The 25,273-nt window shown below is 49.8% G+C and overlaps 1 protein-coding gene across 1 annotated transcript in view; it reads right to left on the bottom strand.

Annotated features, from left to right (window-relative positions):
• The window catches only part of tlcd2 (TLC domain containing 2), a 92,468-nt gene extending 68,490 nt beyond the window's left edge, over positions 1-23,978 (bottom strand). The window contains exons 1-2 of the mRNA XM_038813609.1: positions 23,502-23,978; positions 22,942-23,024 (exon numbers count right to left, since the gene is read on the bottom strand). Of these exons, the coding sequence (XP_038669537.1) occupies positions 22,942-23,024; positions 23,502-23,788 (370 nt within the window). The 5' untranslated portion in view covers positions 23,789-23,978. The remainder of the gene's footprint in view (positions 1-22,941; positions 23,025-23,501) is intronic.
• Positions 23,979-25,273: the final 1,295 nt, after the last annotated feature.

Raw genomic sequence — 25,273 nt, 5'->3', positions numbered from 1 at the left:
TCAACCTTGCCCCACCCCCCTAAGTGAGGTGTGGTGATTCTAAGGTTCAATCACCACCAGTCAGTTCTTCCCCTCAAAGGGGAAAGCAGCTTATGATCGTCAGGGACTACGGCGACTTTACCAATCATTGGCCAGGAACTGAACTGGACTACTGAAGCTACAAGAGCAGGTCAGGGGCTTGGAATAGCGTGGAGATTAACTCACTCCTTGACTTCCCAAAACATGTCTACCATCTACAAGGCGCAAAGCAGGAGCGTGATCAAACACTCTCCACTTACCTGGATATGTGTTACTCCAACAACACTCAAGAAGCTCAACACCATTCAGTCAAAGCAGGCCACTTGGTCACCACCACATACACCAACTTAAAGGGGGTTCCCAGGGTCTCGCCAAGGTTGGGGGGTTGAATGGGGGCAAAGTGCCATTGGATAGCGGGATGCTTCTCGGTTGCTGCAATCGCTGAGAAACAACTCCGCTGAGCGCGCCCGACAGCAGACTCAGTTTGAAGTCCGCTGAAATGTGCCCTAAAATGGAACTCCCTTGTACCTTCTGGTGCGTTCAAAAAGGTGGTTCACCACCACCTTCTCAAGGAAAATTATGGATGGGCAATAATTACTGGCCTTGCCAGCGTCACAAGCCAGGGCAGCAAAAATATAAATGCGATTGAGCCACTTACAATGCTCAGAAAAGATGATAAAATAATTAGGAACATTTCATGACACACTGGCCTAGTGTGCAGTCAATTCCAACGCCACCTGACCCAGAGTCACAACACAGGTAAATAGGATTTTATTTTAAAATACCCAAGGTCCTTGGTTGAGCCCAATAAACTGCAGTCACCATATTTGTAATTTTAACACGAGGAACATTTTATTATGTACAGTATTATAATTAAACAGTCAGGAGCTCTTAGCGGCTAAGACTTAGCCACTTCAGACCTCTTAATCTTGTGTAAATAATGCACACAGGCATTGAAAAACGCCTCCAGCACCTGTGAGTCTGATACTCCAAAAATGGCCACCAAAGGGCACAGCTCCAACTGAACGCCCCAAATCCCTGACAAAAAAGGAGACCCAGAAACTAACAAGCTTGGGGCAAGACCAAATCATATGTGTGTGTGGTTTGCTGCCCCCGAGAGCCCCGCTCCCTCTCTTTCAAACATTTCCTGCCTGCTGATTCTGAGTCTGCAGAGACGTTTTGAGATCTTGATGAATCTACAGTTAAAACCATTACAGGCTGAAAGAAAAAACCTCATCCAACTGGAGGTCTAGACCGAAAGAATCTAACTGGGAGACTTCCATCTGAAACAGAGGGCGGGATTCTCCTTTCCGGGGACTAAGTCCCCGAGCCGGCGAGAAAACTGGCGCGAACCATTCCGGCGCCAACAGCCCCCGAAAGCGCGGAATTCTCCGCACTTCCGGGGGCTAGGTAGATGCCGGAGGGGTTGGCGCCGTGCCAACCGACATCGAAGGGACAGCGTGCGTTCGCGCATGCGCCAAAGGGCCGGCATCATCTCGCGCATCCGCAGAACTGCCAGCATGTTTTGGCGCATGCGCGGGGGTTCTCTTCTCCGTGCCAGCCATGGCGGAGCCCTACAGGGGTCGGCGTGGAAGGAAGGAGTGCCCCGTGGCACAGGCCCACCCGCAGATCGGTGGGTCCCCTGCGCCCCCACCCCCTCCCGAGGACCGCACTGGTCGACTTACCTGCCAGGTCCCGCCGTGTGGGACCATGTCTAACCCATGTCGGCGGGACTGGCCAAAACCGGACGGACGCTCGGCCCGTCGGGGCCCGGAGAACTGCCAGGGAGGCCGCTCCCACACGAGAAACGGCGCTGGAGAATATGGCAGCTAGCGTCGGGGCGGGATCCGCGCCGCCCCAGGGGATTCTCCGACACGGCGGGGGTGTCAGAGAATCCCGCTGAGAGACTTTTGTGCTTTTACTTTTAATGTTACTTTAACACCCCTCTTTCCCCTCTGTGTTTGTCTGCCTTGTGTATGTGTATAGATGGTGGGGTGAGTTAAAGAAGGGGGTGTTACAAATTAGATAATAATTAACCTGTTGTATTTGCTGTCTTTTTAATTATAGTTATTGTTATTAATAAAAATTAATTGTGTTTAAATTTACATACCTGGTGATTGTAGTTATTGGGTAGCCACAAAGACTTTGGGTATTTCTTAAATTAAGAGTTCATTTCAATTGTGTTGTGACTCGTCAAATGAGGCTGGAATTGACAGTGCACTAGCCCAGGGTGCATCTAAGAAGGATTGGAAGATTAAGAACAATGGTTGTGTAATTTGATCTCTTGCTTCCCTCATTAGCCTCGTATGCATCCCATCCAGTCATAGGATCTTGAAATGGTTGCAGCACATGTGCCAGTTGTCATGTCCATCCCAATTTTCTGAAACAGCACCTTGTCCCACTTCATACATTTGCCCGAGGTACTGTGGATACTTATCCATACCCCTTCTGAAAGCTACAGTTCAAACTTCCTCCACCACACTCTCAGGCATTCCAGTTCCTAACCACTCCCTGCATGAAAAGAATTTCCTCACATCTCCACTGCTTCACTTGCCAAACAACTTAAATTGGTGACTTCTGTTCTTGACCTTTCTGCCAACAGAAACTTTCCTGGTGACTGATCAGCTTTTAAATACATCCGACCTTTTAGTATCTCCTCTTCATCATATTTTTAAACTCAACCAGTGCCTCAAGTCTACCTCAAGTACTCAATTAGTACTTTAGCCAGGCCCTTTGCCTCCAAGCAAAACCCTCTTTTTGATTCCTAATCAGCCCTACTCACCTTACTTTCACTATTTAAATGCGTATAGAAGACCTTTGTATTCCCTTTCATGTTAGGTGTCATATTCTCCTTTGCTTCTCTTATTTTCTTTTTCAATTCCCTCTGAACTTTCTAAATTCAGCTTGATTTGCCACTGCTTTTATCAGCCTGACGCCTGTCATATGCACCCTTTTTCTGCTTCATCTTACCCACTATCTCTTTCATCATCCAGCGAGCTCTGCTACCATTTCCCCTCATGGGAATGTACCTCAACCGTCCCTGAGCTAGCTCCTCTATAAAGGTAACCCATTATCCTGTTACAGTTTTGCCCGCAAATCTCTGATTCCAATCTACCTAGGCCGGATCTCTTCTCATCCCATTAAATTGGCCCTTCCCAAAACAAGTATTTTGTTCTAGATTGCTCCTCGTCTACAGCTAACCTAAACCTTACGATACTATGATCACTGTTTCCTAAATGTTCCCCGACTGAGATGGATTCTACTGACACTTGCTCCACCTCATTCACCAGAATCAGAACCAGCAATGCCTCTTTCCTCATTAAGCAAGAAATAAATTGATCAATCGAATCCTTGGGAGCACACTTCAAAAACTGTTCCCCTTCTCTGTTCTTTAAATTTTTACCAACCCAGTCTGTATTAGGATAATTGAAGTCCTCCATTATCATTACTTGTTGCAACTCTCTATAGTTTCACTGAACATTTGCTCTTGTGTAGCTTTTCGACCAATTGTGGCCTATAGAATTAATCCAGTTGTGTAACGGTACCTCAATTGTTTCTTAACTCAAACCACATAGATTCTGTCTTCAACTCATCTAGGACATCCTCTCTCCTTCCAGCACTGTAACATTACAGCCCTTAATCAATATTGTCCCCCACCTCCACCCCTTCTTTTGTTAATTTTTTAAAGTCTAAATCATTGATATTTACCACAAAAAGCAAGAAAGTTAGTACTGAGCCCTGCAGCATCCCATTAGAAACAAACTTTCAGTCACAGAAACACCTGTCAACAAATACCCTTTGTTTCCTGCCACTGAACTGTTTTTAGACCCACTTACCACCTGTCCTTGGATTGCATGGACTTTCATCGTTTTAATCAGTCTACCATGCGGGATCTTCTCAAAAGCTTTGCTAAAATTCAAGTAGCCTACATCAAATATGCTGCCTTCACCAATTTGCCTTGTTCCCTACTCAAATAATTCAATCATGTTAGTCAGACACTACCTTCACTTAGCAGATCTATACTGCTCCTTGGAATTCTTTCTAATAATTTTCCCACCAATGAAGTTAGGCTGCCTGGTTTGAAATCATTTGGTCTCTCCTTTTCTCCCTTTTTAAACAATGAAACAATGTTAGCAGTCTTCCACTCCTCAACATCATGCCTGTGGAAATTGGAAAATGACGGTCAATGATGTAGACTGAGTGATCAGGTGATGATGCGTTTACTGAAGAGCTCACGTGACGGAAGAGCGGGAGTTGTCCCTGGAGTATGGGCAGAGTACAAGCATGCAATAGCTGTCCAGCTAGTGAAAAACGTATTGTTTGTTATAAGTCCTTGGTTGCCGGCCTTTGGGAATCCAGCACTTCAACAAGTGCCTCCATTATTTCCTTCCTGGCTTCCCTTAACAATACATTTAATCCTGGCCTGGTAATTTATCCATTTTCCAAGATGCAGGTGCACTTAATGGCCTGTAACTTCCTGGTTCCCCAGTATCAGATTTGAGGGATACCCCAAAGATGTGCTGGGGAATCCCTCTTGGATTAATCCAGGTCTGGGTTTATGCGACAATTGTCCAGAAGCGTTAACTTCTCCTGGGCAATTGAGTTGGGAAACATCTGACAAAGCAATTTAAATCACTCACTTCAGATGGTTCTGCCAGTGTTATGCCAATAGTTTTCTGAAAAAGTTAGAAGAAATAAAAGCACTTTTAACTTCAGTGTAACAATTTAAAAATACCCAGATTGATCCCTGCACGGGGCTTCCCCCTCTCTTCTGACCCCATAGGAGTCTCTCCCACCGCCCCCCCCAGGGTATTCAATAACCCCCGATCCACATGGGATTCCTCCCCGAGCTCCAAGCTGATCCTCCCTCTCCCGATCCGACCAGACACCTGATGCATCCCCCCCCCCCCCCAGACCTGACCCCTTGGCCCTACCCGACCAGCCTGAACCCCCCACCCCTCCAACCTGTCCAGAAAGCCCCCAACACTAACTGACTGCCCCCCTCCCCAATGTCCGACCGCTCGCCGCCTGCCCTACCCCGTGTCTGACCCACCCCCAACCACTATCTGACCTCCCCATCCCGAAATCCAACCCCCAAGATATCCGATCCCCCGCCTGCCCATGTTTGATCCACCCCAATGTCTGACCCCCCCCATGTCCTAACACCGCCAATGTCTAACCACCACACACCCACCATGTCCAACACAGCCCCACCCCACAACATCCAATCCCCCAAGACATTTGAACCCCCATGTCTGATGCACCCCAATCCCTGTGCCTGACTTACTCCCCGATGTCCAACCCGCCCAATGTGAGACTAGCTATCTCACTCTAATGTGCAGATTTGCCAAAAGGTGATCCCGCCCATTACATTGCAACGTGTTGTGAACCGGGAGTAGGGTCTACGGCCACGTTGCGTTGTGGTGCGTGCTTTTCGGGCGCAGAGTGACCGTTGGATCACGCCCTAGAATTAAGAACCATACATATGTTTTCCACCTCCACACCCAAGTTGCCTTATTGGTGTCTAATCAGACTCTTCATTCCTTAGTATTCCTGTTACTCCTTAGTTCTTAATTATAATAACCTTTATTGTCACAAGTAGGCTTAGATTAACACTTCAATGAAGTTACTGTGAAAAGCCCCCAGTCGCCACATTCCGGCGCCTGTTCGGGTACAAGGAGGGAGATTTCAGAATGTCCAAATTACCTAACAGCACGTCTTTCGGGACTTCTGGAAGGAAACCGGAGCACCCAGAGGAAACCCACGTAGACGCCTTATAAAACACCTTTGGATTTTCCATGATTTTAAAATGTGAGGTTTTGAGGACAGTGGGCCAGTGTTGGTGAGTGAGCACAAGGTTGTTGGATGCATAGGATTTGAATCTCTGTAGTCTAACAAATGCATTGTAAAATAAGAAAAAAGCAGCTTTTCTATTTGTTTGCATGGAAAATGTGAATACAAATCACTTTTTTCACACCACTGATTTAACATGGTTTATCACCAAATTTTCCACACGCAGTTCATTTGTTGACTAGCAATTCATCTTTGGCTTTTTGCAAACTATTAAGTAATATCGAGAAAGACTGACAATGTGATTTTATTGCCATCTCTGGAAAATATTCCTTGGGAACTCTCAAATCTATTTATTGTTGACACTAGTTCAGAAACTGCGATTTCCTCCGTGTTGATAGGTGACAGGCTGGTTACAGCAAGTGCGCTAAAGTAGGTACTGCAACGTGCAGAATTTACTGCATTTAACTTGATATGACAAAGACAAAACGGAAAGTTCAAACAACAGGTAACCCAAAAAGAATGTCTTGCAGCACCATTCCAATATCTGGGTGAACAGTGACATTTGTAAAAATCTGTGAGAAAGTGAAGTGATTACTCAAAGAGCGACAACTACATAAGAAGAGAAGAGGAAGGTAAGGTGATTTACAAGTACAGCCTCATAACGACAAAGCTATTTAAAATCAGAGGTTATGACAAATTAAATGGGGAGATGGACGTTGTACTCCACACAGAAGTACTGAAGGTTCTTTTCTATTTCACTGTGTGGACATCCATTCAAACATTTTAACAGTTCAAAAAGAACTTGCTGACAGAGAATTGATACTTCAGGAACAGAATGACAGCATTAATACCAATACCGAGCATTCCGAAACAAACTAAATATAAACTGGCCTTCCTTATTGAAATAGTCACTTGCACAATGTCATGATTCAGCAATATGGACCTATGCAGTCTAATTTCTGAATGGACACTTAAAAAGAAAATGGTGCTGAAAGATGTGGAGGTGAGGGGGTGGGGGTGATCTTTTCTTTCCTGCCAATACACACAAAACTGCAGAAGACCCCTTGAACTAACTTTCAGTTCTGGATAAGCCATTAAAGTGCAAGCCAACTTTCAGAACACATCTTTGAAAAGTCATTAAAATGCGACAGACCTTTCCTGACATTAATAGTCGCCCTTCTCCAAATAATTAAATATTAAATTTCCCCAAATAATAATTTTTTCACAATACTGCATGCAGACCTTCTGGTTTAGAAATTGAAAATCAGGGCGTGGCCGTGAAAAAATGTGATTCTCATGCTGGTTTGTGAGTCAATTGTTTGACAATGGCTTGTGAGGAAGCACTCTGGTCACATAATGGAAACAAGGTTTTTAATAACAACATTTAATAAGACACATTTTTGAGCCTCCACTTGTGGAACCAATCCAGGGTTTGGTGGCACGGTGGCACAGTGGTTAGCACTGCTGCCTCACCGCGCCAGGACCCTAAGTTTGATTCTGACCTCGGGTGACTGTGTGAAGTTTGCACGTTTTCCCCGTGTCTGCGTGGTTTTCCTCCGGGTGCTCCCACAGTCCAAAGATGTGCAGGTTAGGTGGATTAGCCATGATAAATTGCCCTTAGTGTTCAAAAAGGTTAGGTGGGGTTACTGGGTTACGGGGATAGGGTGAAGGCGTGGGCTTAAGTGGGGTGCTCTTTCCAAGGGTCGAATGGCCTCCTTCTGTACTGTAAATTCTATGATTCCATGATCAGGAAGGGGAGTGAGCCTGGGTAAGGTGCGCTTTCAGGGGGGGGGGGGGTCGATGCAGACTCGATGGGCCGAATGGCCTCCTTCTGCACTGTCGGGATTCTGGAAAAGGTTTTGCGACAGGGCTTTTCCTTGTACATCGGCAGGAGTGGATCTAGAGAAATCTGCTCCTGCAAGCAATAGACCACAGTAAATGTGTCTTCCTGAATCTTCTGACTCTCTTTGTCAGTGGATTAATAAATGGACTAAAGACTTTCAACATTTTAAGGCTTCATCTCAGGAAAAGCACTGTTGAACTTTTTTTTTGGAAAATATTTTTATTCAAGTTTTTAAAATAATTTAACATTTTAAATACACAACATAACAAAGCAAAAGCAACACAAACCCCAACAGCCTCCTCCACCCCCCCATTAACCTAAAACAAAAGTCCCACTTTACCCCCTCCTCTCTCTTCAGTTTTTTTTTGAATAATTTTTATTCAAATTTTCAACAACAAATTTATCATAACAGAGAAAAACAGTAACCCCTCCCCTCCAATACAAAAACAATAAATTAACAAGAAAAAGAAATAAGCATAAAACCATGAGAACAAACCCCCATAACAAACCCAGAGCCCCCCCCCCCTCCCCCCCCCCGGCTACCTTCCCCCGATTCCCGTCCATTTTCCCCTGAATACTTGGCCACCCGGCTATTCTTCCTCTTGTTCGTTGGCCACAAACAAGTCCCGGAACAATTGCATGAATGGTTCCCACGTTCTGTGGAAGCTGTCGTCTGACCCTCGGATGGCGAATTTGATTTTCTCCATTTGGAGAGATTCCGAGAGGTCAGACAGCCAGTCTGCAGCTCTGGGTGGTGCTGCTGACCGCCAGTCAAACAGGATTCTATGGCGGGCGATCAGGGAGGCAAAGGCAAGGGCGTCCGCCCTCCTCCCCAGGAATAGATCTGGCTGGTCTGAAACCCCGAAGACCGCCACTATCGGGCATGGCTTCACCCTCACCACTTTGGACATAGCCTCGAAGAAGGCTGTCCAGTACTCCACAAGTCTGGGGCAAGACCAGAACATGTGGGCGTGGTTGGCCGGACCTCTTTGACACCGTTCACATCTGTCCTCCACCTCCGGGAAGAACCTACTCATACGGTTTCTTGTTAAGTGGGCTCTATGTACCACTTTTAGTTGCGTCAGGCTGAGCCTTGCGCATGTGGCGGTGGAGTTGACCCTATGCAGTGCTTCGCTCCAGAGTCCCCACCCTATCTCCATCCCCAGGTCGTCCTCCCATTTCATTCTTGTTGCGTCCAGTACGGTGTCGGCCCTTTCTACCAGTCGGTCATACATGTCGCTACAGTTCCCTTTCTCTAGGATACTTGCGTCCAGTAGGTCTTCCAGTAGTGTCTGTCGTGGCGGTTGTGGGTACGTCCTTGTCTCCTTTCGTAAGAAGTTTTTGAGCTTCAGATACCGTAGCTCGTTCCTCCTGGCTAGCCAAAATTTCTCTGTCAGTTCGTCCAGTGTTGCGATCCTGCCGTCCGTGTATAGGTCCCTGACTGTCAGTGTCCCTCCGTCCTGCCTCCACCTTTTGAAGGTGGCGTCAGTCAGTGCTGGTGTGAACCTATGGTTGTTGCAGATGGGAGCCTTGTCCGACATTTTGGTCAGGCCAAATTGCTGCCGCAGTTGGTTCCAGGATTGGAGGGTGGCTGTCACCACTGGGCTGCTGGAGTGTTTTTTGGGTGGGGATGGGAGTGCTGCCGTGGCGAGGGCCCGGAGGGAGGTCCCCATGCAGGAGGCCTCCTCCGCACGCACCCACTCTGGCTCCTGGATCCATCCCCTTACTCGCTCGGCTGTTGCCGCCCAGTGGTAGAATTGTAGGTTTGGGAGGGCTAGCCCCCCCGCTGGATTTTGTTTTTTGTAGGACCTTCTTTGGGATCCTAGCATTTTTACCCGCCCCCGCCCCCCCCCCCCCCCCCCCATACGAACGCCATGATTAGTTTGTCCAGCGCTTTGAAAAAGGCCTTGGGGATGTAGATCGGAATGGATTTAAACAGGAAGAGGAACCTGGGCAGTACGTTCATTTTGATCGTCTGGACTCTCCCCGCGAGGGAGAGTGGGAGTGTGTTCCATCTTTGCAGGTCCTTTTTTACTTCCTCCGTCAGACTGGTGAGGTTCCATTTGTGGATCCCTTTCCAGTCATGGGCTATTTGGATCCCCAGGTAGCGGAATTTGTGTTACGCTTGTTTAAACGGCAGCCCCTTTAGTGCTGCCCCCCCCCCCCCCCCCCCACCCCTTGCGGGTGTACTGGGAAGATCTCGCTTTTGCTCATGAAAATGAAAATGAAAATCGCTTATTGTCACGAGTAGGCTTCAATGAAGTTACTGTGAAAAGCCCCTAGTCGCCACATTCCGGCGCCTGTCCGGGGAGGCTGGTACGGGAATCGAACCGTGCTGCTGGCCTGCTTGGTCTGCTTTAAAAGCCAGCGATTTAGCCTTGTGAGCTAAACCAGCCCCTCATGTTTGTTGAGTTTGTAGCCCGAGAAGGCTCCAAACTCTTTCAGGAGCGCAATGATTCCGTCCATGCTGCTCTGTGGGTCTGAGATGTAGAGGAGCAGGTCATCTGCATAGAGTGAAACTCTGTGCTCTTTGCCTCCCCTTCGGATCCCCCTCCAATTTTTTGCTGCCCTGAGCGAGATTGCTAGCGGTTCGATTGTTAGTGCAAACAGCAGCGGGGACAGTGGGCATCCTTGTCTGGTGCCCCTGTGCAGCTGGAAGTATTGGGAGTTGGTATTGTTGGTCCGTATGCTCGCCATGGGAGCGTTGTACAGGAGCTTTACCCAAGCGGTGAACCCTGTTCCAAGCCCGAACCGCTCCAGTACCTCTATGAGGTTTTTCTATTCGACTCTGTCGAAGGCCTTTTCCGTGTCCAGGGAGACGATCACCTCTTAGAACATAGAACAGTACAGCACAGAACAGGCCCTTCGGCCCTCGATGTTGTGCCGAGCAATGATCACCCTACTTAAACCCACGTAACCCGTATACCCGTAACCCAACAATCCCCCCATTAACCTTACACTACGGGCAATTTAGCATGGCCAATCCACCTAACCCGCACATCTTTGGACTGTGGGAGGAAACCGGAGCACCCGGAGGAAACCCACGCACACACGGGGAGGACGTGCAGACTCCACACAGACAGTGACCCAGCCGGGAATCGAACCTGGGACCCTGGAGCTGTGAAGCATTGATGCTAACCACCATGCTACCGTGAGGCCCCCCACCATGCTACCGTGAGGCCCCCTCTTGTGTTCTCTCCGCGGAGGGGGCCATTATCACATTCAGCAGGCGCCTGATGTTCGAGGTAAGCTGTCTACCTTTGACGAAGCCCATCTGGTCCTCTGTGACCACTTCGGATACACAGTCTTCTAGCCTTTTGGCTAGGATTTTGGCCAGTATTTTGGCGTCTGCGTTCAGCAGAGAGATGGGTCTGTATGACCCACATTCCGTTGGGTCTTTGTTTTTCTTAGGTATCAGCGAGATTGAGGCCTGTGCTAACGTGGGTGGCAGTGTGCCCCTAGCTAGCGAGTCTGTGAACATCTCCCGCAGGTGCGGGGCCAGCGCTGTCGCGAATTTTTGTAGAAGTCCGCCGGGAATCCGTCCGGTCCCGGCGACTTCCCCGTCTGCATGGAGCTAATGCTGTCCATGATCTCTCCCAGTGCTAGTGGTGCTTCCAGGTCCCGTTTTCTACCCTCTCCCACGACTGGTATGTCCAGTCCATCAAGGAACCGGTTCATCCCAGCCTTCCCCGTTGGGGGCTCTGAGGTGTACAGCTCTTGGTAGAAGGCCTTGAAGGTTTTGTTAATCCTCTCTGGTTCTGTTTCTAACGTGCCTCCGGTACCCCTGATTTGCGCAATTTCTCTGGTGGCTGCCTGCTTTCTCAGCTGGTGTGCCAACAGGCGGCTGGCTTTGTCTCCGTGTTCGTACAGGGTCCCGCGTGCCTGGCGGAGTTGGTGCACTGCTTTCCTGGTGAAGAGCAGGTCAAAGTTCCTTTGTAGTTCCTTTCTCTCCGCCAGGAGCTCTACGGTCGGGGCCTCGGAGTATTTACGGTCTACCTCCAGTATGGAGTCGACCAGCTTCTGCCTAGCCACCCTTTCCTCCCTATCTCTTTGTGCTTTGAAGGCAATGATTTCCACTCTTAGTACGGCCTTAAGCGCTTCCCAGAATGTGGAGGGTAAGACCTCCCCGTTTTGGTTGTTCTCCGTGTACTCTGCTATGGCCCGCGCTATCCTTTCGCTGAAGGCCTTGTCAGCTAGTAAGGCACCGTCCAACCTCCATGTGGGGCGCTGGGCCCTTCCCGTCTCTAGCTGCACATCCATGTGTGTGGAGCGTTGTCTGATATCACAATTGCGGAGTATTCCACCTTGTCTATCCCTGGAAGCACCGTTTTCCCCACCACAAAGAAGTCAATTCTGGTGTACACGTTGTGTACTGGGGAGAAGAAGGAGAATTCTTTCTCCCCCGGGTGGGCGAATCTCCAGGGGTCCACAGCTCCCATCAGCTCCATAAAGTGACTGAGTTCCCTTGCCATGCTTGAGGTTTTCCCTGTTTTGGGGTTTGATCTGTCCGTCTTTGGATCCTGTACACAGTTGAAGTCCCCCCCATGATTAGTCGATGCGTCGCTATGTCCGGGATTTCTGCCATGGTCTTTTTGATGAAACTTGTGTCGTCCCAGTTGGGCGCGTACACGTTGACTAGAACTACCGGCGCCCCATCCAGGGCCCCGCTGACCATGACATACCGCCCCTCTGGGTCTGTAACCGTCTTTGTCGCCCTAAACATTATCCTCTTGCCGATCAGGATCGCCACCCCCCTGGCCCTTGTCTCATAGCAGGAATGGTAGGTTTGTCCCACCCAACCCTTTCTTACCCGCAGTTGGTCCTGTTCCGTCAGGTGCGTCTCTTGGAGGAAGACTACGTCGGCCCCCATATTTCTGAGGTGGGTGAGGACTCTGGATCTCTTCACTGGGCCGTTAAGTCCCCTTACGTTCCAGGTGATTATCCTGGTGGGGGGCTTCTGCACCCTCATTCCTGTGGGATTAACCATACTTATCTGGTGGATGCGCCCCTGCCCTCTGGGGTTTCCCTTTGTTAGGGGGCCGTACAGGATGGCCGCTGTCACTGCTCTCCCCATGCGGTTGGGTCTCTGCGCTCCGGGGTTTCCCCTTGTCCCGGGGGCACCCGCCATGGCCGTCCACTGTGTGTCCGCCACGCGGGTAGTCCCCTGCACTCTGGGGCCCCCTTCGCCCACAGACCGTACTGGGTGGGTGCTTGCAGCGGTTCCGTGTCTCGAGCCCTTGGTTGTGGCACTTTGTAGCCCTGTTCCTTTTCTGGCCTCTTTTGTCCCTCCGTCCCTGCATTTCCCCTCCCCGGTCTCTCGCTCCCTGTGTGCCCGCCCCTCCCCCGGTCTCTCCCTTTTCCCTCCTCCCCCGTATACCCCTCCTTTGCCCCTCTATCCCCTATTCCTGTCCCCGTTTGCTCCCCCGACTTTGACGGGTGTTTCCCCCCCCCCACTGCCTGGCGCCTTCCCTGCTGTTGGGGGTGTGCTGCGGCCCTGCTTTGTTGCGTGCCCCCGTCGCTAGCTTTCCTGCTAGTACAGTGGCTCCCCTCTCGGGGGTTGTTGTCTCGCTTCTCCCCTACTTGGCCTCTATGGTTTTCTGCCCGCTCCTTCCCCCATCCTACCCTGCACCCCTCTCGCCTGCTCTCCCTTCTCCAATACTCTCGTTCTCGTGCTGGGGCCTGGCCTCCCACCTGGAGCGGTCCCTCGGGCAGTGGTTTGTTCGTCTCCTCGTTATATCTGCCCCAAGATCCTCAGAAATTCGGATGGTGTGCCCTTCCCATTTGCAGGCTCTATTTTCCTTGGCCCAGCGCAGGATTGTCTCCCTATCCCGGTACCGGTGCAGTTTGGCTATGACTGCTCTCGGTTGTTCCCCTGCCTTGGGCTTCGGGCGCAGCGACCGATATGCTCTGTCCATTTCCGGTGGGTTGGGTAAGTTTCCTCCCCACTAAGTTTTTTTTTTTATAAATGTTTTTATTCAGTTTTCGTATTTTATATTGAACAAATTACAAATTGTTAGGAGAGAGAAACAAAAAAAAACAAACAAAAACAAACACGCAAAAATTAACATACATATTTACAGGTAAGCATCTTCGTAGTAGTAACTGCGCCCCCCCCCCCCCCCCCTCAACATGTTTATTTAGCTTGGTTTTGGGCCTTAGCTAGCCATCGAACCCCCGTAACGAACCTGTAGCCCCCCCCCCCCCCCCCGCTACCTTCCCCCGACTATTCTTCCTCTTGTACATTGGCCACAAATAGGTCCCGGAACAGTTGCATGAATGGCTCCCACGTTCTGTGGAAGCCGTCGTCTGACCCTCGGATGGCAAATTTGATTTTCTCCATTTGGAGAGATTCCGAGAGGTCGGACAGCCAGTCCGCAGCTCTGGGCGGTGCTGCTGACCGCCAGCCAAACAGGATTCTACGGCGGGCGATCAGGGAGGCAAAGGCAAGGGCGTCCGCCCTCCTCCCCAGGAATAGATCTGGCTGGTCTGAAACCCCGAAGACCGCCACTATCGGGCATGGCTCCACCCTCACCCCCACCACTTTGGACATAGCCTCGAAGAAGGCTGTCCAGTACTCCACAAGTCTGGGGCAAGACCAGAACATGTGGGCGTGGTTGGCCGGGCCTCTTTGGCACCGCTCACATCTGTCTTCCACCTCCGGGAAGAACCTACTCATACGGGTTCTTGTTAGGTGGGCTCTATGTACCACTTTTAGTTGCGTCAGGCTGAGCCTTGCGCACGTGGAGGTGGAGTTGACCCTATGCAGTGCTTCGCTCCAGAGTCCCCACCCTATCTCCATCCCCAGGTCGTCCTCCCATTTCCTCCTTGTTGCGTCCAGTACGGTGTCGTCCCTATCTACCAGTCGGTCATACATGTCACTACAGTTCCCTTTCTCTAGGATACTTGCGTCCAGTAGGTCTTCCAGTAGTGTCTGTCGTGGCGGTTGTGGGTACGTCCTTGTCTCCTTTCGTAGGAAGTTTTTGAGCTGCAGGTACCGTAGCTCGTTCCCCCCAGCTAGCTGAAATTTCTCTGTCAGTTCGTCCAGTGTTGCGATCCTGTCGTCCGTGTATAGGTCCCTGACTGTCAATGTTCCCCCGTCCTGCCTCCACCTTTTGAAGGTGGCGTCGGTCAGTGCTGGTTTGAACCTATGGTTGTTGCAGATGGGAGCCCTGTTCGACATTTTGGTCAGGCCAAGTTGCTGCCGCAGTTGGTTCCAGGATTGGAGGGTGGCTGTCACCACTGGGCTGCTGGAGTGTTTTTTGGGTGGGGATGGGAGTGCTGCCGTGGCGAGGGCCCGGAGGGAGGTTCCCATGCAGGAGGCCTCCTCCGCGCGCACCCACTCAGCTTCTGGCTCCTGGATCCATCCCCTTACTCGCTCGGCTGTTGCTGCCCAGTGGTAGAATTGTAGATTCGGGAGGGCTAACCCTCCCCTGGTTTTTGTTTTTTGTAAGACCTTCTTTGGGATCCTAGCATTTTTACCCCCCCATACGAGCGCCATGATGAGTTTGTCCAGCGCTTTGAAAAAGGCCTTGGGGATGTAGATCGGAATGGATCTAAACAGGAAGAGGAACCTGGGCAGTACGTTCATTTTGATCGTCTGAACTCTCCCCGCGAGGGAGAGCGGGAGTGTGTTCCATCTTTGCAGGTCCTTTTTAACTTCCTCCGTCAGGCTGGTGAGGTTCCATTTGTGGATCCCTTTCCAGTCATGGGCTATTTGGATCCCCAGGTAGCGGAATTTATGTCGGGCTTGTTTGAACGGCAGCCCCTTTAGTGCTGCCCCCCCCCTTGCGGGTGTAATGGGAAGATCTCACTTTTGCTCATGTTGAGTTTGTAGCCCGAGAAGGCTCCAAACTCTTTCAGGAGCGCGATGATTCCGTCCATGCTGCTTTGTGGGTCCGAGATATAGAGGAGCAGATCATCCGCATAGAGTGAGACTCTGTGCTCTCTACCTCCCCTTCGGATCCCCCTCCAATTTTTTGCTGCCCTGAGCGCGATTGCTAGCGGTTCAATTGCTAGTGCGAACAGCAGCGGGGACAGTGGGCATCCTTGTCTGGTGCCCCTGTGCAGCTGGAAGTATTGGGAGTTGGTATTGTTGGTCTGTACACTCGCCATGGGAGCGTTGTACAGGAGCTTTACCTAAGCGGTGAACCCTGTTCCAAGCCCGAACCGCTCCAGTACCTCTATGAGGTATTTCCACTCGACTCTGTCGAAGGCCTTTTCTGCGTCCAGGGAGACGATCACCTCTTGTGTTCTCTCCCCGGAGGGGGTCATTATCACGTTCAGCAGGTGCCTGATGTTCGCGGTCAGCTGTCTACCTTTGACAAAGCCCGTCTGGTCCTCTGTGACCACCTCAGGTACACAGTCTTCTAGCCTTTTGGCTAGGATTTTGGCCAGTATTTTGGCGTCTGCATTCAGCAGAGATATGGGTCTGTATGACCCACATTCCGTTGGGTCTTTGTCTTTCTTAGGTATCAGCGAGATTGAGGCCTGTGCTAACGTGGGTGGCAACGTGCCCCTAGCTAGCGAGTCTGTGAACATCTCCCGCAGGTGCGGGGCCAGCGCTGTCGCAAATTTTTTGTAGAAGTCCGCCGGGAATCCGTCCGGTCCCGGCGCCTTCCCCGCCTGCATGGAGCTAATGCTCTCCATGATCTCTCCCAGTGCTAGTGGTGCTTCCAGATCCCGTTTTCTGCCCTCTCCCACAACTGGTATGTTCAGTCCGTCAAGAAACCGGTTCATCCCAGCCTTCCCCGTTGGGGGCTCTGAGGTGTACAGCTCTTGGTAGAAGGCCTTGAAGGTTTTGTTAATCCTCTCTGGTTCTGTTTCCAACGTGCCTCTGGTATCTCTGATTTGCGCAATTTCTCTGCTGGCTGCCTGCTTTCTCAGCTGGTGGGCCAACAGGCGGCTGGCTTTGTCTCCGTGTTCGTACAGGGTCCCGCGTGCCTGGCGGAGTTGGTGTACTGCTTTCCTGGTGGAGAGCAGGTCAAAGTTCCTTTGTAATTCTTTTCTCTCCGCCAGGAGTTCTACAGTCGGGGCCTCGGAGTATTTATGGTCTACCTCCAGTATGGAGTCGACCAGCTTCTGCCTAGCCACCCTTTCCTCCCTATTCCTCCCCACTAAGTTGCCCAGCATCGCAGCCACGTATGCTGTGGGGTTTCTACCCTCGCTCCCCTCTGGCAGGCCCACTATCCTGACATTTTGCCTCCTTGAGCGGTTTTCCTGGTCGTCTACTCTGCCCTTCAGGTTCCCCTGTGTTGCACCCAGTCTCGCCACCTCCTTCTCCAGGGCTGTGACCCGGTCGCTCGCGTCAGTCGCTGCTTTCTCCAGCTCCTTAATGGTCGCCTCCTGGGCTTGCAGTTTCTCCCCTTGGGCATCCAATTTCTCCTCTAGTCTGGTCAGGGCCTGCTGCACCCCTGACATGGCCCTGGCCACTGCTGCCTGCACTGCGGCCTCTATTTCTGCCTTCACCTCTGCCTTGAGTACCTGCAGCTGCTCCCTCAGCACCTCGGTAAAGTGTGCCTTCCAGTTCCCTCTCCCCCCTGGCCCCGGGGGAGAGGGCACCTGTCGGTCCAGCTCTTTTCGATGCGGCGATACTTTCGTTCCGCCGCTTCGCTCGCCTGAGCTGGCTCGCCCCTTGCCCGGTCTGTATCTGGTGACCCTTCTCCCTCTGCTCTGGCTCTCTTCTGGCATTTTGTCCTCCCACTTCCCTTTCTTCTTCCCTTGTTTTTCCGCCGCCGAGCTGTTGATGCCGCCGCCGCCGCCACCGAGGATCCTCTGCCGGCCGTATCGGGGGGGGGGGGGGGGGGGGGGGGGGGGGGGGGGGAGGTCCCCGCTGCCCCGTTTGGGTTGCCGCTGGTCGCACCCCGCGCTCTCCCGGTGGGGGTGGGGGGGGGTACCCTTTCCTGCCCTGCTCTCCACACTGCGGAGATAAACGCCCCGGCCTCTTCACTCTGCGGGAGCCCCCCTTTTAGCGCGACCGCTCAGCTCGCTGCCCGGAAGTCGAATCCCACTGTTGAACTTTTAAGGGCTCAGTGCAAGTTACCTCTTTCTAATCACATTTGTATAAAGTTTCCACTGCATGGAAACATTTTTCATAGAATTTACAGTGCAGAAGGAGGCCATTCGGCCCATTGAGTCTGCACCGGCTCTTGGAAAGAGCACCCTACCCGAGGTCAACACCTCCACCCTATCCCCATAACCCAGTAACCCCACCCAACACTAAGAGCAATTTTGGACACTAAGGGCAATTTATCATGGCCAATCCACCTAACCTGCACATTTTTGGACTGTGGGAGGAAACCGGAACACCCGGAGGAAACCCACGCACACACGGGGAGGATGTCCAGACTCCGCACAGACAGTGACCCAAGCCGGAATCGAACCTGGGATACCTGGAGCTGTGAAGCAATTGTGCTATCCACAATGCTACCGTGCTGCCCTTTTGATTGGAAAATTTAAAGATCTCAACATTTCCTTTCACTAAAATTAATGTAACCTAATGATGGCACTTTCCTGTCCCCTACACCCATCCTTTCTTCCTTCAAAGGGATAAGTAAAATTCATTGCTCCTCCCTGCTCCAACCTCTTGTGTAACCCCAGCTTCTTTCATCCCACAATTTACAGCTGTACTGTCAGCTGCCTTGGTCCACTATATGGAAATACCTTCTCAGAAGCTTACCCTTCCCCACCTTTCTCGTCCTTAATACCCAGCTTGTTTACCAAAATTGTGGTCACCCTGCTTCCTTACATTGGTCTTGCATCTGATCTTTGTCCGATTAAACATCAATGAAATACCTCGAGCTGTGTTGCTATGTTATTTGAGCTATATAAACATGGGATTATGTTGCTATTGACTCCTTTACCTAGAATCTATCATTGGAATAATGCTGTACATTCCATTAACTAGATCCTCAGGCCCTTTGATATCCTCTCAACAGTGCAGCACCGATTTTATGAATGAACACTCTCAGTGTGCAACATCACCCACTGGAGAACATAATTGGGTGCTTGATGGTTGACTTTCCAGTGTTTCCCATCCAATTATTTTAAATGGTGGGGAATCATGAAGAAATATTGGGTGGAGAGCAGTAGATGACTCCCCACTTCAAAACACATCGGGCACAAATGCATCTTTGACGGCAGCCAATGTGTTTGAGTAATAATCTAACTGCCATTCAATTAGTCCATGGACATGGAAATTAAAATATCGGGCAGAATGAAAAACCGGCCGCTAATTGATATTGCTTGTTGTACATTATTACCCAAGGCCAATGTCTACCATATTGGTTATAATGCATTCCCTATACAGTGTATGGGACGTCAGATCTAACGTTAGAAACATAAAGGTTTATAGTACAGCAGGAGGCCATTTGGGCCAATATGTCTGTGACAGTTAAAAGTAGGTATTGAATCTAATTCCACCTTCCAGTTCGTGGTTTGTAGTCCGATAGGTTCCAGCACCTCAAGTTTTGCCGCTAGATTTATCCATTAGGAGGTATGAAGACGGCACGGTAGCACAGTGGTTCGCACTGTGGCTTCAGAGTGCCAGGGACCTAGGTTCAATTCCCGGCTTGGTTCTCTGTCTGTGTGGAGTCTGCACATTCTCCCCATGCCTACGTGGGTTTCCTCCAGACTCTCTGGTTTCCACCCACAAGTCCCAAAGGTGTGCTGTTCAGTGAATTGGACATTCTGAATTCTCCCTGTGTAGCCCAACAGGCGCCGAAGTGTGGCGACTTGGGGATTTTCACAGTAACTTCATTGCAGTGTTAATGTAAGCCTACTTGTGACATTAATAAAGTTATGTCAATTATTATGTACTCTATCCATCACTGATTTCTGCCGGAAAAGCATTTCTGAGTACAAGCCATGCCACCATGGAGCGTAGATGAAGGGCATACCCTTCATAACCAAATAACAGACCATGTAGCTTCAGTTCCAAATCTATCTCCTCTGAATATTTGCGTGTGCTCTGCTTTTCAACTAAGATGCTACATAGGCAGCTTGTCTGCCCACTCAGTTGGAGGAAGGGCAAAGGAGTTCTCCCCAGCACCCTGGCCAATGATTATCCCTCAATCAATATTGCTCGGACAGATTACTTAATCATTAATCTCATTCTGTTTGCTGGGCCTTGCTGTGTACAAGTGCTGCAGTGTTCCCTACATTCTAATACCGTACAGTTATGTAATGTCCTTAACACAGTAAAACATCTGAAATGCATTGTGAACATAACTTGACATCAAAAAATACAATCAAAGAAGTAGGTTTAAAAAAAAATTTAGTGTACCCAATTAATTTTTTCCAATTAAGGGGCAATTTAGCATGACCAATCCACCTAGCCTGTACATCTTTGGGTTGTGGGGGCGAAACCCACGCAAACACAGGGAGAATGTGTAAACTCCACACGGTCAGTGACCCAGAGCCGGGATCGAACCTGGGACCTCGGCGCCGTGAGGCTGCAGGGCTAACTCACTGCGCCAACGTGCTGCCCCAAAGAAGTAGGTTTTAAGGAGGGTCCTAAATGAGAAAGAATTAGAAAGGTGATGATGCACAGGGATAGAATTCTAAAGTTTAGTCTCCAGGTAGTTGGAAGGCAATGGAGGAGTGAAAAAAGAAGGTATGCATCAAAGGCCAAAATTGGTGGAGTGCAGAGATCTGTGGGTTGCAGGAATGGAGGGGGTTACAAAGGAGGATTGAGGGCACCGAAGGATTTTAAAACAAAGTTGAGAATTTTAAAAATGTAAGTATTGTTAGTGCCAGAACCTATGCAGGTCAGTGATAATAATAATCTTTATTAGTGATACAAGTAGGTTTACATTAACACTACAATGAAGTTACTATGAAAATCCCCCACACCTGTTCGGGTACACTGAGGGAGAATTCAGAATGCCCAATTCACCTCACAAGCACATCTTTTGGGACTCGTGGGAGAACCTGGAGGAAACCCACGCAGACACGGGCCGAACGTGCAGACTCCGCATAGACAGTGACCCAAGCTGGGAATCGAACCTGGGACCTTGGTGCTGTGCTAAGCATCAATGCTAACCACTGTGCTACCATGTCACCCAGTACAGTATTGAACAGGACTTGGTACCAATTAGGATATGGGCAGCAGGAGTTTAGATTGTTCAACTTCACAGAAGGTACAAGGCGTGTGGGCAGCCTGGACAACTATAATAATAATAATTACTTATTGTCACAAGTAGGCTTCAATGAAGTTACTGTGAAAAGCCCCTAGTTGCCACATTCCGGCACCTGTTCGGGGAGGCTGTTATGGGAATTGAACCCGCGGTGCTGGCATTGCAAGCCAGCTATTTAGCCCACTGTGCTAAACCAGCCCCTCCACTGTGGATAGTCAAGTCCAGAGGTAAGAAAGATATGAATCTTTCTTACCTCAACAACAGGTCCGCAATAAATGAGCTCAACTGGGTAGTGTCCTGCAATGTTATACAGGTGGAAGTAGGTGGTCTTGGTAATGGAGGGAATATGTGATCGTATCTCATCTGAGGAAAAATATGACACCAAGGTTACTGTTTTGTTCTGCCTCAGGCAGCAGTCAGTAAAGGAATGGAGTTAATGGTGGGGACTGAAGATCTTCCAGGTATTTAAGTGGAAGAAATGTTTGCTCATGCAATACAAGCATGTTGCTGGTGGGGAGTAGCCATCTCCCAAAGTGGGGGATGCAGTCACCAAAGGATGCCCCATGGCCCCTACAATCCAAGCAGTAAGGTTTCACATTTAACCCAATGAGCCTACCACTTCTCTCCATCTTTAGGTTTAGGGGTTGGTTTAGCTCACTGAGCTAAATCACTGGCTTTTAAAGCAGACCGGCAGGCCAGCAGCACGGTTCGATTCCCGTACCAGCCTCCCCGGACAGGCGCCGGAATGTGGCGACTAGGGGCTTTTCACAGTAACTTCATTGAAGCCTACTTGTGACAATAAGCTATTTTCATTTAATTTGATTTTTCATTTCTTAAATTATGAACCTTTTAGATTCTGAGGGTACCTCCATTTTGAGGGGCCGTCACATTCTCTGAGATTTTTCAGCTGTGTCAGGGAGTAGGGTGGGTAAGGGAGTAGGGTGGATAAGGGGGCAGGGTTGGTAAGGGATAGGATCAGTGAAAGATTTGGATGGCAGCTGCAAAGGGTGGTGAGGTTGGGCTGGGGTGGGGAGTCACGGTGTCGGGGGGGGGGAGTCGGTTTTTGGGGGCTAGTCAGGTTGGGGTGTGGGGAGGGTGTTGGAGGGGGAGTTGGGGTATCAAGTGCATCGTAACACAGGAGTCAGATTAATATTGTTCTTTCTAACATATTTTGGGTAACTATCCAGGTAAGTAATTTGGAACTGTCCAAAATGTTGAAGACTTTTTCAGACAGTCCCAGGCAATTCCCACATTGGGACTTCCAAGGTGTTCCATAGCGCATCCTGGGGGATACGTCCAATCTCCAATTGTTAAACTGTGACCGCACGGTGGCACGGTGGTTAGCACTGCTGCCTCATAGCACCAGGGACCCAGGTTCGATCCTGGCCTTGGGTGACTGTTTGCACGTTCTCCTGTGTCTGCGCAGGTTTCCTCGGAATGCTCCGGGTTCCTCCCACATTCCAAAGATGAGCAGGTTAGGTGGTTTGGCCGTTCTAAAGATTGCCCCTTCGTGTCCAAAGATGTGCAGATTAGGTGGGGTTATGTGGATAGGGCGGGACAGTGGGCCTAAGTAGGGTGCTCTTTCTTAAACCCGCTGCAGACTCGATGGGCCGAATGCACTATAGGGATTCTATGGACCGAAAGATCCTTTGGTTGCGGGACTGATTTGCACCCAGATTGCATCTGTGTCTCTGGGCGCAAAAGCACAGGAAATTCCAAGAATCCACCATGCAATAAGGGGCTCATTCAGATACAAACACTCATGACTTAGTGGGTGACTGGGGTGGGCAACATTAGTTACATTCTGGGAATTTTTGTAATTGCTCATTTAAAAAAAAGTGAACAGAACATTCTGAGGATTCGGCACCAGGAGAATTATGAAAATCCCAACCGAGGACCCAGAGCTTCACTTCAACTTGAAAAAAAATCAACATTATCAGCTAACGGTGCACGTGCATGAAACCACACAGTAAAATCCTTGCCCCATTCCCAGTTAATATCTCAGCAAGGTAAACACATGGATAGTGAGTAGTATAATCTGATGAAAATCTCGGTGTTGCACAAACACTTGGATTACATCAGCGGACTGCCCCAGAGGAAAGCCTTGACACCCAGTCCGTGCCCGAACCTGTCTCCCCATGTTTGCAGACTTACCGATGGAAAGTGAGACGAGACCGTGTGAGGAGGGAGAATGAGTATCGATCAGGTCCTCCGCCATCCGCGGGTGCAAATAAAAGCTGGAAAGTAGGAGAAGGAGTTAGAGCATTCACTGGCAGACCCGGGCTTTGCATTCAGGGAGGGAGGGGCACAGTGAACCTAGTGAGAAACTTCAATGCGTTGATATAGTGTGATGTTGAGATGCCGGCGTTGGACTGGGGTGAGCACAGTAAGGAGTCTTACAACACCAGGTTAAAGTCCAACATGTTTGTTTCAAACACTAGCTTTCGGAGCACTGCGGAGCACTCCATTCACCTGTGGAAGAAGCAGTGCTCCAAAAGCTAGTGTTTGAAACAAACATGTTAGACTTTAACCTGGTGTTGTAAGACTTCTTACTTGATTTAGTGTGGAAGGTGAATTGAGTGATTTCCAAAACAAATTCAAGACACCGGCCAAGCCCCATACAATCCAAAGAGACAAAAGGAATCCAAGAAAACGCATGGTGGTGTTTTATTTTTAAAATAAACCTGACAGACCTGATTGATTTTGGCACTCACCATAGGACAGCCCAGATCCCTGTCACCACACTGTGCAGCATGGAGGTACAGATGTTCCTCCATTTCCAGGTGTTCCTCAGGGCGGATTCCGGGGCTGGAAGATACCCCAGACCCCGATTGATCAGCTTGAAACCCCCGAAGGAGACCCCCACGATTAAAGCTCCCGGGTTCCACTCCATGGGCACCTTGGAAGAAACGAGCGCACCAAACTGACTGCCCGAAGCGAAGAGAAAGCGGCACACGGTGTGTCTCTTGTTGTTGGGTCTTTTTGTTGCTTGAAGTTGCATTCGACGTGACGGCGCCAAAGTGTTTCCCAGTCCTTCCTCCCAGGGTTTGAGGAGAGGGAAGGGGGAAAGGCGGGGGGGGGGGTGGTTGTGAGGTGGCGGGTTGGTTGTGGAAGGTTTTTTGGAGCTGGCTTTTGACAACCAGTGGCGCCCCCCGCGCAGACTGGCGGAATGCACACACTGGGCGGGGGTTGGCGCCCTCTCCTCTCCTGTGGGAAGTGCTGCGAGTAAATGATGAGCGCCCCTCGGTGCCCCAAGGCTCCTATTTCGCCGTCAACCATACATTTAACACTGGTTCTGATGAGGCCAACTGTTGCTCTCAGTAATGTGTTACACTGACACCTGGTGACAGCAGCCGGCTATTAAATTATTCGGGATCCCCGACCCAAAGCTGCTTCCTTGGCCGCTTCGAATTTTACATCTCATTCAGCTTCCTGCATAGTTTTCCATTTAAAGCGTTGCCATTGTGGGAAATAAAACTCCAGCTGGATGCATTCCTGGAGGTTTGATCAAATTATTATTTGGTTATGCCCAGAGAGATCATCACACCTAATGATCTGCAATTTACTGGCAAGCCATTTCAGGAGTGCCTGTGAAATGAAATGAAAATTGCTTATTGTCGCAAGTAGGCTTCAAATGAAGTTGTTGTGAAAAGCCCCTAGTCGCCACATTCCAGAACCTGTTCGGGGAGGCTGGTATGGGAATCGAACTGTGCTGCTGGCCTGCCTTGGTCTACTTTAAAAGCCAGCAATTTAGCCCTGTGTGCTAAACCAGCCCCTGTGTGTGAGAAGTGGAATATCGATCGCACTACAACTTCTCCTGATTACCCCAGATGGAAAAGTCTAGCTGAACAAATGATTTGCACGATTAATTCCCTAATTCTCAAATGTAGACAGGCCAAGCAAGATCTACGCATTGCAATGTTGCATCTGAGAGCAACTCTTTTAAGTGCAAGTCTCATGTACATGATTCCGACAAGATACTGAATTGTCATTCTTATTGTTTGAAGGTACTCATTGTGTATGGTCTGTGTTGGAGGGAAGAAAAAACCTCAAAGTCTGTTCTCGACCGCACGGTGTTGGTAAAACTTTGTTTAATTTGGAATTGCTGTGAGCACACAGGAGAGGCAAATTCTGCTGCTAGCTTTAGCTCGCAAAAGCCAGCTCTGCCTGTCCTCAGAATGACATGCATATATATTTAAAGCTCTTCGGGGCAGCACGGTGGCGCAGTGGGTTAGCATTGCGGCCTCACGGCGCCGAGGTCCCAGATTTGCTCCTGACTCTGGGTCACTGTCCGTGTGGAGTTTGCACATTCTCCCCATGTTTGCGTGGGGTTCGCCCCCACAACCCAAAAGATGTGTAGGCTAGTTGGATTGGCCATGCTAAATTACCCCTTAATTGGAAAAAATGAATTGGGTACTCTAAATTTTTTTTAAAAGTCCTTCGGAGTCACAAGCAGGTATTGACGTCACTGAATCATTAGGAACAA

Source organism: Scyliorhinus canicula, chromosome 12 (assembly GCF_902713615.1).
Source record: "Scyliorhinus canicula chromosome 12, sScyCan1.1, whole genome shotgun sequence".
Lineage (NCBI taxonomy): Eukaryota > Metazoa > Chordata > Chondrichthyes > Carcharhiniformes > Scyliorhinidae > Scyliorhinus > Scyliorhinus canicula.
Note: the sequence above shows the minus strand (reverse complement) of the source record. Positions and strands in the feature narration are given on the sequence as shown.